Below are 16,154 nucleotides of genomic sequence, written 5' to 3'. Positions count from 1 at the left end.
AAATCTAACTTACTCAAAATGGTGTATTTTGTGTGTCCTGCAGTTAGATTTTTCAATACCATTTTACCTTTCTTTAAGTATTATTCCTATTGTCATATAATTATAGTCTTTCAATTGCTGTTGCTTTTTTATAAAAAAAAATTTGGTGTTTGGCCATAGCTGGTGGTGCTCAGGGCTTATTATTCCTGGGGTGCTAAGGGCGAGGACGTATGTGATGTCAGGGATTCGAACTGGGACCTCCAGCAAGCAAGGCGAGCAACCGAAGCCCTCCCTGTTCTCCAGCTGTCTGGCCCCGTTCAGCTTGCAAACGTGCCATCCATCATTCATTCATTCGTTCCTTCCTGGGTGGGCGATTCCAAACTCTGACTATTACCAGCACAATCCAGTGACTCTCCTTACCGGGTAAAACCTTCCCAGGTCCTGCCCTGCTCCTGACTCCCCCCTGCAAGCCTTCCTACCCTCCAGCCCGCCAGCATCCCCCCTCCCCCCCCAGCCAGCCCCCTGCAGAAGAGTCTGGGCACTTTCGCATCATTCCATTGTGCTGAGTTCACTGCTCCCGAGTCGGGCGCCCCTGGAACGAATGAATGCACGAGTGAAGGAATGCGGGAGCGGGCGGCAGGAGGGGAGGTCGCCGCGCTCGGCGGCTCCTTGCAGACTTTGGCGCCTTCGCCGTCCCCTTCCCCTGGGGGCTCCGCTCGGCCCGCGCCGGAGCCGGGGAGGGGGTGCGTGGGCGTGCGTGCGTGCGTGCGTGCGGGGGCGGGGGTCCCCTCTCTCCACGCGAGCCGGTCCCCCGCCGCCCCGGGGGTCCGAGTGGCCAGTCGCGGCCGCCCCCGAGGCTGCGGGGCTCGGCCGGGCGCGGCTCCGGGGCGCCCGCCGCGTCCCGGGAGCCGCGGGGAGCCCGGGCGCGCCGCGCGGGGGTGTCGGCGCACCGGCCGCAGATCCCTCCGCGCGCGGCCCGGCGCTTCTTCCTGCGGGAAGCCCCTGGGTGCGGGCGGCGGCGGCGGCGGCGGCGCGAGGGGCGGGGCCCGCGGCGGAGGCGGCCGCGCCGGCCGGGCGGAAGGACACACGCGGGGCGGGCGGCGCCGCCGACAAACTTTCGGCCGAACTTCGGGCGGCGGCGGCGGCGGCGGCCCGGGAGCGGCGGACTCGGGTGCTCGCAGCGGCCGCAGCGCTGGAAGCCTCGGCCCCGCCACGCAGCGCCGCCTCGCGAGCCGCAGGAGCGCGGAGAGCGGGGGTCTCCGGCGTCGGGACCCCCTCCCCATGCGGGTCTGCCCCGGCGGCGCAGCAGGCGACCGAGAAGATGCGCGTCCCGCGCCCCGCCCGCCCGTGGGTGCTGCTGGCGCTCTGGCTGTGCGGCGCGACCCCCGCGCGCGGTGAGTGGTGGTGGTGGGGGGCGCGGGCCGCCCGGGGGACCCCCTTTCCCCCTTCTCTCCCTCCCGAGGAGGCCACTGGGCTGCATCGGAGTTGGGACGACGCCGGGCCCCGCTCCCGGGGCGCGCCCGGTCCCCGGGAGCGGCTCCCCCGGATCGGACCGGACCGGACCGACCCCCGCACGGCTGCACCGACGCCGGCCCCGCCGTCCTCTCCGGCTCTTGGGCTCCGGGGGCGTTTGAGGTCCAGCGTGTCCCCGCGCGGGGTGGGGGCGGGGGTCGAGGAGTCCCCGTTGGCCGGCCGGGTGGCGCGGGTGGGCGGCGTGGAGGAATGCCAGGGAGCGGGGGGCGGCCGTGCACCCACCCCGCGGGGCTCAGCTCTGGGGGGTGGTCCCGCGGGGGCTTGGAGTTGCATCAGGTTTTACCGCGCCCCCCGGCCCTGCCGCCCGCACCCCGGCCCCCACCCCGGCCCCCCGGCCTTGGGAAGGTGCAGGCGGGCGCAGCGGGGGCATCGGTGTGGCTGCAAGCCGAGCCACAGGATTCAAAAATCGGGAACTGCAGTGCTGGTTGCAAGCTCGCCGGTGGGGAGTGTGTGTCCAGCCCAGGAATGTGGTGTGACTCTGACCGACGCCCCTAACCTGGCTGCGCCTCTGGGCCGCGCTCCGGGCCGGGTAGGGGCGGGGTGGGTCCGAGTGGGTCCGTGGATCCCCAGCGCTTCCTTAGAAAGCCTCTCGAAAGTGGGGTGTTTGCCACAGGCTTTTCTGAGCGGGCTTGGCTCAAGGCAGAGGAATCGAATTATGTCTTGCCCATCCCACGCACACCCTGCAGATTCCAGATTTCTTAGCTTTGTTCGCTTGGAAAGGGCTGGGGCTTTTTGGAGTCTTGCTCTCTGCATAATGCAGGGTTTGAATCCAGCCTCTGCTCCTTGAGTACCCCAATAAAATGGAATGAAATTATCCAGCTAATGGGATTAATTAAGCGAATGAATATTAAAGCTATGGCAGAATTTAAAAAAAAGGGGGGGGGAATGAAGGGTAGAGACTGATTCTCCACCCTGCTTTCAGTGGGATGGAAGTGGCCCGGACCTGCTTGTCAGAAAGGAGGCACTTCTCTGCCAAGCATCCAAGGCAACTTTGTAACTTTTACTTAAAAGCACCTAAACAGATTAGTGCAGGAGCTGTGTTTTTCTGCAGGGAAAAAGTTAGGAGGATGATAGGCTTCAGAAAAAGCTGCTCTTTGTTCATTGTTAACTGACAGTGTGCCAATCACAGATGTTTAAAAGAGAACAAGATTATTTATCACAGTGCTGGGTTGCTCAGCCCCAGCCAGATTCTTCTTGGAAGGTTCAGATTCTTTACACCTCTCGGCCCCTGCGAGTTCCAGAAATGGGCCGGGAGACTATGTTGATGACCCCAAAACTTGCCTTTGTTTCCCCTTTCGAGCGAAAGTGTTTGCATGAGAGTAGATTTGGGGTTTTGGGAATATTGGCTCATCGAAGGGCAACACTTCTTCGTCTCCCATTAGGTTGTTTCCATAAACTTCGTTTTTCTGAGTCTTCTCACGTATGAAATAGAATTAATTAAAGACATGACCCACCTTAGCTTGCGAGAATCATAAATGATTACAGAGTGATTTGTAAAATGTTTATTAACAAGACTGATGTCACGGATAGGATTGGTTCCTTTGACACATTGAGCTTCACCCCAGAGATCAGAAAATAGGATGATCTCTCTCTTCTACTTCTCCCCTGACAAGGTATTACTCTCACTAGCATTTAGGTAGACAAGATAAGTGTTAGTGAGCTCAAAGGACAGGCTTAGATATTTTTATTTTTGACAGATGTCTTTCAGGTAGTAAATGACTGCAACGGAAGAGATTAAAGAACCCGTTTCTGGGTACAAATCCCAAATCTTTCAAAAGACTCATTGAATCTTTTCAATCTATTGTATTTTGCCATGGTGTCAGTTATAACACACCCATCTCAACTTTTGAGGGTTCCTGTGTTTGGCTCATGGCCAACTGTGAATTTTAACATCATGGAGTTCCTAAGGCAAGTCGCTGTCAACCTGCCTATTTCTAATGGTGTGGACAGTTGCCCACGACCACCCCTTGCCACTTATTTTCTTTTGCTTTGCAGTGGGAGATGGCTCCTGGTTTTGCTACCTGCTATATAATTGCTCAGCTGAATTCTTTCCTTGCTTTGAAAAATCACAAAGAGCAATTGTTTTCTTCCGGCCCCTCAGATGGAGATTAAATTTACCTTGAAACTATTTCCTTTTCTCTTTTTTCCCCCTGTGATGTTCTTTCTTTCTTGTTATTCCATGAAGGGGTGGGGGGCGGGAGGGAGTGTTGAAGGGGAGAGGAGAGAGTTACTATTTTTAGCATCTTATTTTTCCTGATGTTGTAGCCCATGTATCCTTGGCTAGCTCGCTACACCATTTCCACTCCATTGCCTCTTCTGTAGACCTCTTATGACACACAGGAGTGTTTTTTTGGTTTTCTTGTAGCTGCTGACTTCAGGGTCTTTAGAAAATGGTTAAGTTCAGTGGGATATGCTTGGACGCTTCAGAGCAGCCTTACAATACATTTAAAAAAATATGATACTCTCAGAAATTCTCTTTTGCCCACAACATTTGCATTAATCTAGTTCCCACTCTCTGGTGCCATGGCTAGTGGTACACTTCCTTACGTGGTCGCAGATGGAACAGAGCTCCACACCCCAGCTAAAATGAATCAGTTGGGGCCAATCCGGAACTTGGTGGCTGGTGGTTCCGATACAGCATGTGTAAAGTCTGTCCTTTTTTCAAGGTGTGCAGGTGGATCTGATGGAGTAAATTGGTCAAAACCCATGGGTGACTCACGATTTTGTTTTGAGGTGTGTGGTGGTCTGTCTTCTTTTTCCTTGCACCCTTCATTGATTCTCCTCTTCTCATTTGCTACAAATGACCGGGAATATATATACTTTTTTTTTTTTTTTTTGGTTTGTTTTTGACCACACCTAGCTGTTCTTAGGGCTGACGCATGGCTCTGCACTCAGAAATCATTCCTGGTGGGAACCGAGAAGTGAGTTTGATTCCTGGGGTGCCAGGGATCGAACCTGGATTGCCCACATGCAAGACGAATGCTCTGCCTGCTGTACGGCTGCATAGGCCCTGCCGCCTGCTTTTCTTTTGTTCTCTTTTCGTTGATCTATGTGCCTTGTGCATCTTGGAGAGACTAGTGGACTCGGAGCCAGAAGCCCAGATTCTCCTTCCGGTCCATTACTGTTCATGTGTTCTTGCAAGAAGGGCCCTATCTCCAGCCTCCATTTATCAGTGAATTGTTTTTGGTGTTCATTTTGGAACCATACCTGGCAATGCCCAGGGGTTACTCCTGGCGGTGCACTCAGGAATCCTTCCTGGTAGTGTTCGGGGGACTATAGGGGATGTTCAGGATGGAACCTAGGTCAGCCTTGTGCAAATCAAACACCTGACCTGCTATACTATCAATCTGACCCTAATCAGGTGCTTTGTCTAGTCAGGGAGCCGGCTGGATTTGAGGCTGGAATCGCTCTCCTCAGTTGAGTGCCTCATTCACTCTGTTCTTCTTCCATCTCTTGCACAAGTGAATTCATGTATATACAAACGTGTGGACTATCTTCAGGTGCTCATTATTGATGTGTGTTCCTTTTTGGAATTCTCCCAAAACTGCCCTTCCCTTTGCTGCTATCCTGGCTACTACTTGACACTTATTTGCTGTGCTCACTGGAGGCTGCATGCTTACGCGGTTGATGCTTGTGAACGCTGTGGATGCTGTTCTCCGGGGATCCCACGCTCTCCTGGAGCTGTGGCCTCAAGTGGTGGTGTCAGGGATTGAACCCCTGGCCTGCTGCGGGCATTCTACTAGCTGAGCCGTCCCTCGGGCAAAAGTTGTGTTTCTTTTCTCTTTTCTTGCTCTCCTCCACCTCCTCCTTTCCTTCCCCTTTTTCTTTGTCGGGGCCATACCAGCAGTGCTTCGGGCTTAGTACTGGCTCTGTGCTCCTGCATCACTTCTGGCAGGACTTGGGTACCATATAGAGTGCTGGGGATCAAACGAGGGTGGACCCTGTGTAAGGCCAGTGCCTTATCCACTGTATCCAATCTCTCAAGCCCCCCACATCTGTGTTCCTTGAGGAAAAAATGATGTCTATTTATGTGTTAATACTGTTCTTTGGCATTTGATAAGCTGTCAATCAGTAATTGTACAATTAAACAGTTACTTTTTTTAAAAATTTTTTTATTTTTTAAAATTTTTTTTTTTTATTAGTGAAACACCATGAGGTACAGTTGTAGATTTACAATTTTTTGTGCTTGGCTTTGATTATACAATGATCAGATACCCATCCCTCCACCAGTGCCCATCCTCCACCACCATGGATAATATCCCCCCCACCCCCATCCCCCCATCCCCCCCTGCCTCTGTGGCAGGGCAATCCCCTGTGTTCTCTCTCTCCTTTTGGGTGTTGTGGTCTGCAAAAGAGGCATTGAGTGGCAAACCTGTTCAGTCCATAGTCTACTTTCGACATGCATCTCCCCTCCTGGGAGGATCCTCCAAACACCCTTTATTTGGTGTTCCCTTCTCTATCTGAGCTGCCCTTTCCTCTAGAATGCCCGACTGGCCACTAAGCTATGGAGTAATCCTCCTGGTGCTGATCTCAGCTATTCTTGGGTATTAATCTCATACTTTGTTACTTTATATCCCCCAGATGAATGCAATCTTTCTATGTCTATCCCTCTCTTTCTGACTCATTTCGCTTAGCATGATACTCTCCATGTTGTACCACTTGTATGTAAATTTCATGAGTTCATCTTTTCTAAGAGCTACATAGTACTCCATTGTGTAGATGTACCAAAGTTTCTTTAACCAGTCATCTGTTCTTGGGCACTCAGGTTTCTTCCAGTTTCTGGCTATTGTAAAGAGTGCTGCAATGAACAAACAAGTGCAGATGTCACTTCGACTATACATTTTTGCCTCTCTGGGATATATTCCCAGGAGTGGTATTGCTGGGTCAAATGGGAGCTCAATTTCTAATTTTTTGAGAATCGTCCATACTTAAACAGTTACTTTTAATCAGCTTCTTACTCTGGATTTCTTACTCTGAGACGACTTTTTATTTTCCGGAGGGGGGTTGTTGGGGCCACCCCTGGAGGTGTTCAGGGGCTGCCTGGCTCTGTGCTCAGGGATGACTCCTGATGGGGCTGGAGGATTGAGGAAGGCTTAAGGCGAACACCTCACCCCCGTCCTAACCCTTCAACTCAGTCTGAGACAGTTTTTGAAAGATTTTTTACAGGTATGTGCAAGATTCATTGATTTACCTTGCATTTGGGGGCCGTTTCCCCCCAAGTGTTTAATTTACTGCGTGGATTTTCTGTTGTTGTGTGTGGTTTCTTCTTTCTCTCTTTTCCTGTTACTTCTGCCTTTCGTAAAGGTTACATAGGAATTTCACCTCCGTGGCACTGCATCCTCCCACTGCCTCTCGCACGAGTCTCTCCCACTGTTTCCTGTGTTACTGAGTTATTAGGCAGACCATACCCTCCCTCAGTATTGCCTCACCTTATTGTCATTTGGCACATAGAAAATAACGAGCATATATATATATACGTGTGTGTGTATATATATATATATACATATATATATTATTATTTTGGTTTTGTGTCTCACCAGAGAGTGCTCGGGGCTATTTCTGGCTTTGGACTAGGGAGAGAACCCTTGATAGTGCTCAGGGGACCACGTGTGGCGCTGGGGATTTGAATTAGGTTTGCAGCTGCTACAGCACATGCTAGCCAAGTGTCTTTCCTGTTGTACTCTCTCTTAGGTAACTAAGTTTGTCAAACTCTAGGTGATTTACTTGAGATTTTTTTTTCCATCATGAGCTGCCTCCCGTTGATCGTCGATTTGCTCGAGCAGGCCCAGTAACGTCTGCCTGGGCTGCCTGGGCTGGAGCGATAGCACAGTGGGTAGGGCGTTCGCCTTACAAGCGGCCAACATGGCCGACCCGAGTTCGATTCCTCCGCCCCTCTCGGAGAGCCCGGCAAGCTACCGAGAGTATTCGATATGCCAGACACAGTAACAACAAAGTCTCCAATGGAGACGTTACTGGGCCCGCTCGAGCAAATCGATGATCAACGGGAGGGCCTTTACCTTTACCTTTATGAGCTGCCTATTGCAGACTTGATCCAGAGAATATATATAGTCAAGTGTAAATAGTAAATTTAGTAAAGGATATTTGTTCGCTGTTCCCACCGTTTATGTTTCCTGGGAAATACTGCCCCTGACGAAAACTCTAAATTTGTGAGATTTACACTTTTGAGAGAAACATCTCGTGTGAGATATCTGCCAGAAGAGTTTATCCTTGTAGGGCCAGAGATAGACCAAGCGCAGGTCAGGACTTGCCTCGCACACAGCGAGCCTGGGCTCTGTCCTTGGCACTGCATGTGGTCCCCAGAGTACGTACCGCCAGGAGTGAGCCCCGAGTCAGTCCTGAGTGCTGCCATGTCCAGGTGTGGCCCCCAAACCCAAGCCAAAAAGAAGCCTGCTCCTTGAGGTCAGGGATAGGGTTGTGCACGTCCCTTCTTACGTGGCAGATGCCCAGCGGAGATTCAGCTGAAGAGCAGGTCTGGCCACAGCGCCTGTGGCTTCTGCCCTGCGCCACCTTGGGACCTGCTGGATGAAAGTGGTGAGTCAGGCCCGTGTCTTTCTCCTTTGAAGTGAAAAGAGCAGTTGAAAGCGGACCCCACCCAGGGACTTCTGTGATATCTCTGTGTATTAATTAATGGGTAGCTTGATTTATATGCTGGCAGGAGCTTTAAAATTCACCTCGTCCTTCTGTCCATCTCCTGCAGAGCCCAGTCCTTCCAACATCCAGGTCAGGAGGTGGCTGTCCTCTGGCCGAGCACCACCTATTATGATAGACCTGCCTTCCACGAGAAGTGGCGTCTTGTGACTTGCACCGTTGTCAGCCTCTCCAAAATTTGTCTTACAGAGTTGTGGACTGCCAGGGATGCGGAAGGGGAACCTGGGCCGCAGTGGATACCCACTCCTCCACAACAGGCATGACGCCCAACACTTGATATAAAGAGATTCCTATTTGGGCTGATTGCTTGGGTTGAACAGTCTATGGTCTCTGTTTCATATTTTGTGGCCCAGATGACCACTGGTGGGAGAAAAGAATTTGTGGAGGAGTGCTGGCTAATCTCTCTGATAATAAGCTTCCTTAGGGGGTATTCTCGAGATTGTGATTCTGTGGGTCTGGGTGAGTGTCTGGGAATTGGCATAATTTACAAGGAGCCCCGTGGGGCAGCCAGGGAACACCAGGTCCTGGGTAGAGCTGGAGATGGATTGCTCTGGCTATGACCGTTTTCATTCCTGGAAAATGCCTGCTTCTTGCTGAATGCCCCATTTACTAGGTTGCTGCTTTGGTATCCCCAGGGTCTGGCAGTTTTTTGTCTTTTAAAAAAGGCTAGAGAGGTACTACAAGATTTGCCAATCACTTGCTTTGCACACAGCTGAGCCCGTTTTGATCTACAAGCTGTAGCCCAACCACCCCTGCCGCAAAATCTGTGAACTATCCGAAGTGTCTTGAGACGGGGAGGGAGGGAGAAAGGAAGGAAGGGAGAGAGAGAGAGAAAGAGAGAGAGAGAGAGAGATTAAACCCCTCCCACCAATTAAACTTTACCTGAAATGGAAGCATACATATGCCTTCCTAGTCTTTTTGGTGTCCATTAAGAACTTTTTGTATTTTTTGCTCTTGTGACTGATACTTCATTTGAGGTTTCGGCTTTGTTAACCCATAACACGTATCTGGTTTCAGGGACTTCCCTCATCTGAAGGTTATTCATTTCAGTCATCTTTTTTGGGGGGGGCATTGGGGGGTGTTGATCCAGCGCACACAAATGGAATGAATAAGAAGGGAGAATCAAGAAGTCTCCCAGGCTGAAGGGAGCACCATAAGGGCTTCTCTGACCGACACACTTGATGCTGCCGCCCTTGAGAAGCAGAAAGAAGTGGCTTTCTAGCTGAAGGCTTATGCTCATGACCTGAGCTGGGCCACGTGAGGTGTGGTAGGAGGTTCGCAGGGCTTGGATCGCTTCTCTCCTCTCTTTGAAGGAGTACCAGCTGTTTGCCAGCTGTGTGGCAGAGAAAACATTGTGCCCTTGAAGAAAACACCCAAGTGGATCAGAGGAGCATATGCCCAATGTAGGCCAGAGTTTGGAGTGAGGAAGGACTCCCGCGCATGTGTTCAGATACACAGCTGTCCAAAACTTCGGAAAGATCTCCCGCGTTAACTCTCAGATTTATTATCTTTAAACTCGGCTGTGGTATGCCAGGGAGGATGGTGGGTGCTGCTCTCTTTAATTTCTGTGTTTCCTGTAGTGCCACGTGAGTGACGGGAGTATAGGGATCCTCCTCTTCTCGATGCGCAGAAATCATTAACCAAGAAGATAGGTTTCTGCCCCCCAAGGAGCTGAAGTCACAGTGGAGACAAGGTAGATGAGGCCCTCAGTCACTGTGCTCCTAGCAGACAGTCCCTCGTGCAGTCAGGGTGAAGAGCCGATGGCTGGTTGGTCTCGGGAAGTGACCTCCAGGTCCCCCCGGAACAGCAGCCTGCCCGCGGTCCCCCGCTTTGGGGTGGGTTGCTATTCTCCTCTTTCTCTGCCGGAATTTACGAGAATCAAAACTTGGCGACAAAGACCCCTTTGTCTGGTGAGTGCAAATGTAAGTTGGGCCCATGCTCTGGTGTCCATTATGTCCATGAGTGGGTTTGTGGCGAGTGAGACAGCCGTGTGCCCAGCCCTGGTGCCAAGCCTGATCTAGGGCAAGTTAAGGTGGAGGATCTCTGGGAGATCTGGTTCTCAGCGACGTTCGCCGATGGGACTGCTCGTCACCACCAGCAGGGGCTGAGGTGTGGTGTGGGCACGCCCAGGGCTGCTGCCTCGGGTCCTATTGATTAATTACGCGAACATCTCCCTCACCCTCTTGAACTTGTCTTGGCAAAACCCGGTTCTACCAGCTCCTGGGTGTTCAGGCTTTACGAGGTCTGCTTGAACGAGCTCCCGGAGGGTCATGCTGCTGGAGGGTCCCCTCACCACTCCTGAACTTGCGGCCAGTTCCGGACTCAACCTCTGGCTTTTCCTGCTCTTCTGAGCAGGCAGGGCAGAGCCTGAGTCTGTTCCCACTGGACTGAAGTGCTCCCCGCGAGACCTGCCTGCGGCACTTTCTGGTCCTCCAGCCAGTTCCTCTGCAGGATGTTGGCAGCCAGGCGGTGACTCTGGTTTCGTTGAATCCATCAGCCAAACGTCATGCCAAGAAGCACTCGTTGCCTCACAAAGACAGGTTGGAGCTCTGGGTGTTGCAGAACCTGTTTCTGGGTTAAGAGTAAGCTCTCCCACCCTCACATCTATTTATTCATGTGAAGAAAGCTTGTGTGTGTTTTGTGAGGTAAGGAAAACATGATGATAGTGTTTGGATTGGAGTCAGATATTGTCTCCGTAATAATATGTTCTCTTTTAACAGATAGCATCCCTTTAAAATACAATTTGGCTTGCCGAGAGTGTGTTGAACAACAAGCTGTGGTTACGTTTGAAAGTATACTATTTCACTCGGAGGCAGGTGCATTTAAAAGTTGTTTGCTCTTTCGGCTCATTTTGTTCTTGTTTCTTTGTGGGGAAATTCTGGAAGTCTTTTAAGTTCCAAAGATTAAGTAGGCTATTTTAGCAGTAGGAGTGCTTAACTGGGAGAGGTTGTTGTGTTGACATTCCCAGCATTCGAATAAGAATGATTAAATCTTACCCATTCTGTTCAGTTTCTCATCTGAGTAGTCGCAAAACTAGTTAGTGATGTTTGTTTGTTTGGGTCACACCAAGTGGTATCGCTTCTAATCAAAACCCAGGGTTTATTAGTATTTTGATACATTTCAGAGGGCCTTTTTCCTTTGTTGTAACTTGGACTTCAACATAAGTATAGTTGTGTTAGATCTGCTTCTGCACCACTTAAAATGTTATGAACATTTATGCACATACAGATTTCTTTAAAAAAATGTGACTTTTTGGGGCTGGAGCAATAGCACAGCGGGTAGGGCGTTTGCCTTGCATGCAGCCGATCCGGGTTCGAGTCCCAGCATCCCATATGGTCCCCATGAGCATCGCCAAGAGTAATTCCTGAGTGCAGAGCCAGGAGTAACCCCTGTGCATTGCCAGGTGTGACCCAAAAAAAGCCAAAAAAAAAAAAAGCGATTTTTTGAAACTGTATACTCTTCTATCTTAAGGTTCTATTATATTTTGTTTTTTGTTTAATGTTTTTTTGCTTGTTTGAGAGTCACTTCTGGTGATTCTCAGGGCTTACTCCTGGTTCTGCACTTAGGGATCACTCCTGGCTGGGCTTGGGAACTGTACGTGGTGCCAGGGATAGAACCCGGGTCCACCATGTACGGGGCAAGTGCCCTACCCGCTGTACAGTCACTCAGATCCCGGGATCTACTATATTTTATTTTAATCAAAGTCTATTTTTAGTTTTCAGCTTTCAAAAATCATAAAAAATGCCATGGTAAACACTCTCGTATACATTTTGGTAGAAACGTTTATTTAATATAACCTCCTGATAGTAAAATGGCTTTCTGAGATGGCTCTGTGCGGGCTTTTGCTTCAGTGTTAATCCTTTTCCATGCAGTCTCATCATGTTGCACTACTGTCAACAAAATGAGTTGTCAGTGTTCCGAACCATTGTTAACATATTAGTATTATTATTGTTTTCAGTTGGTGAAACACCCTCAGCAGTGCTTGGTGGCTGTTCCCCCCTCAGTGCCCTGGGGTTTCTCCTGATGGTGCTTGGGACCGTGTGGTACAAGGATTTAACCCAGGGCTCTGGCATTTAAAACATCAGTGCCAGCTCATTGACCTGTCTCTCTGGCCCAGCGATTTTATTTCTAAAACTCTTTACCGATTTGGTAAATGCTGAACGATACCTCACCTTAATTTGCCTCTGTGATGAGTCACGTTGAATATTTATTTTCGTTTGCTCCGTGGCCATTTGTATAGCCATTCCTTTTTATTTCTTTGTTTGGTAAGTTGTGTCTTTCACCCACAAAGGTGTTTATATTTTTGTTTCTCGATTTGAAAAGGTTTCTAAATATTAAGGGTGTCAGCTTTTCATCTCTCTTAAATATGTTTAGAAACATATGTACAGATAAACTTTATAATCTCAAACTTCAACTATTATTGATATCAAAAATTGTATAGCTGAGAGGTTAAGCTTTTCGTACCCTTTGCTTTCTGTGAGCTGCTTAGTTTTGTATTTTCTGTGACTTGCTCTATAATAAGTCGTAATACGACTGCAATCATAATTGATTAACTGTCACTGGTATGTACCCAGGACATTACGTACTTACTTTACTATTTTATAAAAAGATATTGGAGGAAAACAATCCGGCACTCTCCAACACTGTCCTCCTCCCTTAGTTCATCGATTTGCTTGAGCGGGCACCAGGAACGTCTCCAATATGTTCCAAAAATGTATTTTTAGTATATATTCTAAAAATATATTGAAAATGAGCATGTGATTTTGATTGGGGGAGGTTGATGTGCTTTTACGTAGTCTGGATTAGATATGCGGGATTTAAAAAATTGGAACGTTCTTGAAGGCCAGAACGAATGCAGTTGCGAGTCTGACATTTTAACCCAGATTGCTAAATTTGTGCAGTGGTGAGCCAGTTAGTTTGGCGACACAGAATAACTGAGGTCCCTGCCCTTTCCTCTGACCAAATTGATTAGTTGTGGGCCAGAACTCACTGAGCCGACCTGTTGTTTGGGCCCCCCGGAGTCAGCACCTGTTAATTCCATTTCTCCCTCCAGCCCCCCACAGCCTGTGTGCACAGTGGGTGGGAGATCAGTGTTGTAGCTGAAGAATGTCGCAATAAAGAGGGCTAGATTGCTTCCCCCCCAAGCACGCCTGCTCTTAGGCACCCCACAGCTTTTGACATTAAGTGCAGCAGCTAAACTGCCTTTTGTGGAAACCCTGCAGATCTTAAGTGTTTGATTAAGAGAAATTTCAGGCAATATGACTACTTTCTTAAGTACCATTGGAATTTCTAGGCCTGGTTGGTTGGATGCCAGCCCTGGCCATATTTAGCAGGAGGAAGCCTGGGGATCAGGGACATTCGTGACCGACGAGAGAAGGAAACCTCTCTGAAGAACAGTGATTTGAAAAGATGTAAAGCCGTGGCTAGAAGTGTGCCAGTTTGAGTGTAGCCCAGTTTGTGGCCAAGAGCCTTTCTTTTTTCTTTGGTGACACCATTACACACCATTACCACCAGGGACTGGTAAGCGGTCAGTCTTCTCTTTCTCCTTGAAGGCCTGGCCAGGTCAGTGCAGCTTATGTAAAATCTATTTCCATGTCATCAGAAACCCCAATATTTGCACAGCACTGAAGAATTTATAGGAATGCTGTCACATAGTTCCCTCCTTTAATTCTTGTGAAACTTTGCAGGAAACTGAGTCCCAGAGAAGTGAGTTGGCTTGTGCACCATTTCTCAGCTCTAGTGAGAGAGTTGGGACTTCATTTTTTTGAAAGTGTGTTTCAAAACAGACACAGTTTTGAATTCTTGCTGCATGTCTGCCATACTGCCAGGGCCTTTACGTATGATTTCTCATTTCATTCATGTGGGTTATCTTTTAGGATTTGCAGCATTTTCATATCTATATTAAAAGTTCAAGAAATTGCAGTCGAAATCATGGCTCTGAGTGTTTGGGTTAGTGTGGTTTTAGTAAGGGGTGGGGTCAAAATTCAAATCTATATCCAGTTCCGGGTGGAGCGATAGCACAGTGGGTAGGGTGTTTGCCTTGCACGCTGCCAACCCAGGTTCGATTCCTCCATCCCTCTCGGAGAGCCCTGCAAGCTACCAAGAGTATCCCGCCCGCACAGCAGAGCCTGGCAAGCTCCCTGTGGTGTATTCAATATGCCAGAAACAGTAACAACAAGTCTCACAATGGAGATGTTTCTGGTGCCCACTTGAGAAAATCGATGAACAACGGGAGACAGTGCTAAACAGTGCTCTATCCGGTTCCAGGGTCTCTGCAGTTACTTGTAGTGTTTTTTGTCTATTTAATTCCTCACAACAATCCTATGAGGTAGGCAAGTGGGTAAACTGAGGCTTGTCACATGCACAGGATAATGCAGTTGAGATTTAGAGCTAGTTCATCCTCATACTACTCATTCCACTTTACTGAATGTGGGTTTTTATACTGATTATCTAGAGACAAAAATTAGTTAATAAATTTGAAGGTAAGGGCCAACTGTTAGGATGCTATTTACCGAATAAATTAGAAATAGATGGTATCATTACTGCACTGATTATCCTTGTCTGCTGGTAGTTGCTTTCTTTTACCAGGACAAATTGGATTTGGGCTGAGAGAAAGATTGTTCCTGTTAAGGATGAGTATGTTGTTGTTGTTCTGGTACACCCCATGGTACTTAGCACTCGGTGCTCTGGGGTCACTCCTGGGGGACCACAGGCTGTGCAAGGCATCAGACTAAGTCAGCTGCATGCATGGCATGCGCCTGACCCTCTGTACCATCTCCCAGACCCCAAACAGGAGGGTTTTTAAAAAAATTTTTATTAGTGAAACACCATGAGGTACAGTTGTAGACTTAGACTAAGAAGCTTGAAACAGTGACCAAAATACAGAGACAGTCCAAACCTGAGTTTTTAAGCCCGAATGGGTCACAGCTCTTATGAGGGCTGCTCAGGAGTGAGTGACCTGCCTTCGGATTCCTGAGGTCTTTGGTGGTGGACATTCCCATCTGCATGACTGGAGAACTCTCTGTGTTTATGAGCAGAAATAGAAAAGTCGGTCTCTGTGCTTCCTTTCTCGGGTGGGAGCTGTCTGCTTATGAGAAGGGAAAGTGGAGTACAAGCCTGTCGGTATCATTAGACAAGTCCCCAAACTTGTCGGTATCATTAGATAAGTTCCTTGAGCGTGCTCTGTCTTAATTTCACTATTTATAAGATGAAGATAATAGTGGTATACAGTTGTTAGGTCCTTATGAGGATTAAGTCAGTTGACAGATGTTAAAATGAACAGTATTTCGTGTATAGAAAGAGGGTCTTAAAATAGTGGATATTATTTTATGTTCAAGTATTGACTTTTAACACTTGTTGCTTTTATTTTTCTTTAATTAAAATTGGATGAATGATTTAGACCCCGGTGAGAAATCGGCCCTTCACTTTTTCTGTGTGTAGACTGTTGGCTGGTTTCCTTGAATTAGGGCTGTGTTTTCAAATCAGTTGGTGAGGTGTACTTCCAATTTGGAAAACTGTGGCCTATTATAACAATTTGTATTGGTAGGCATCACATTATTTCCCCATTATTTATGAATCGGACATTTGTGAGGGAATGTTATGTTTAAAAATCAGAAACTGATTTTTTCTTTTTTGAGGAGTAACTTTGAGAATAATTTCCAACACTCTTGTTTTCCAAATTCCAATGATATGACACACATCGCATATCATTCAATTTCACCATGTGCACTACTAGCCTAAAGCCAAAATATTTTATGTTTTAATTAGCCATGAAAGCATTTAATGGATTAGCTCTATCAGATATTTTGAAATAGTAAAAATGTCCCCTAGTAGCTTGTTACAACCTTGAGGACTCCTAGAGATTTGGGGAATCTGACTTGGAACCTCCCATTTTCTCCATTCTTGTTTTTTTGCTTGTTTGGTTTTATGCTTGTTTTTTGTTTTGGGTTTCTTTGGAGAGGCCACACCCTGTG

The 16,154-nt window shown here is 48.5% G+C and overlaps 2 protein-coding genes across 3 annotated transcripts in view; one reads left to right on the top strand and one right to left on the bottom strand.

Annotated features, from left to right (window-relative positions):
* Positions 1–395: 395 nt before the first annotated feature.
* LOC130025061 (potassium/sodium hyperpolarization-activated cyclic nucleotide-gated channel 2-like) lies at positions 396–1,262 on the bottom strand. The gene has a single exon (XM_056115963.1). It carries the CDS (start codon positions 1,260–1,262, stop codon positions 396–398), a length of 867 nt encoding a protein of 288 aa, XP_055971938.1.
* Positions 1,263–1,276: 14 nt separating this feature from the next.
* Positions 1,277–16,154, top strand: part of NOTCH2 (notch receptor 2) — a 169,002-nt gene continuing 154,124 nt past the window's right edge. For both annotated transcript variants that reach the window (XM_056119102.1, XM_056119029.1), the window contains exon 1: positions 1,277–1,373. In XM_056119102.1, the coding sequence (XP_055975077.1) occupies positions 1,301–1,373 (73 nt within the window). In that variant the 5' untranslated portion in view covers positions 1,277–1,300. The remainder of the gene's footprint in view (positions 1,374–16,154) is intronic.

This window comes from Sorex fumeus, unplaced genomic scaffold (assembly GCF_029834395.1).
Source record: "Sorex fumeus unplaced genomic scaffold, SorFum_2.1 ptg000001l, whole genome shotgun sequence".
NCBI classification, from domain to species: Eukaryota; Metazoa; Chordata; class Mammalia; order Eulipotyphla; family Soricidae; genus Sorex; species Sorex fumeus.
Note: the sequence above shows the minus strand (reverse complement) of the source record. Positions and strands in the feature narration are given on the sequence as shown.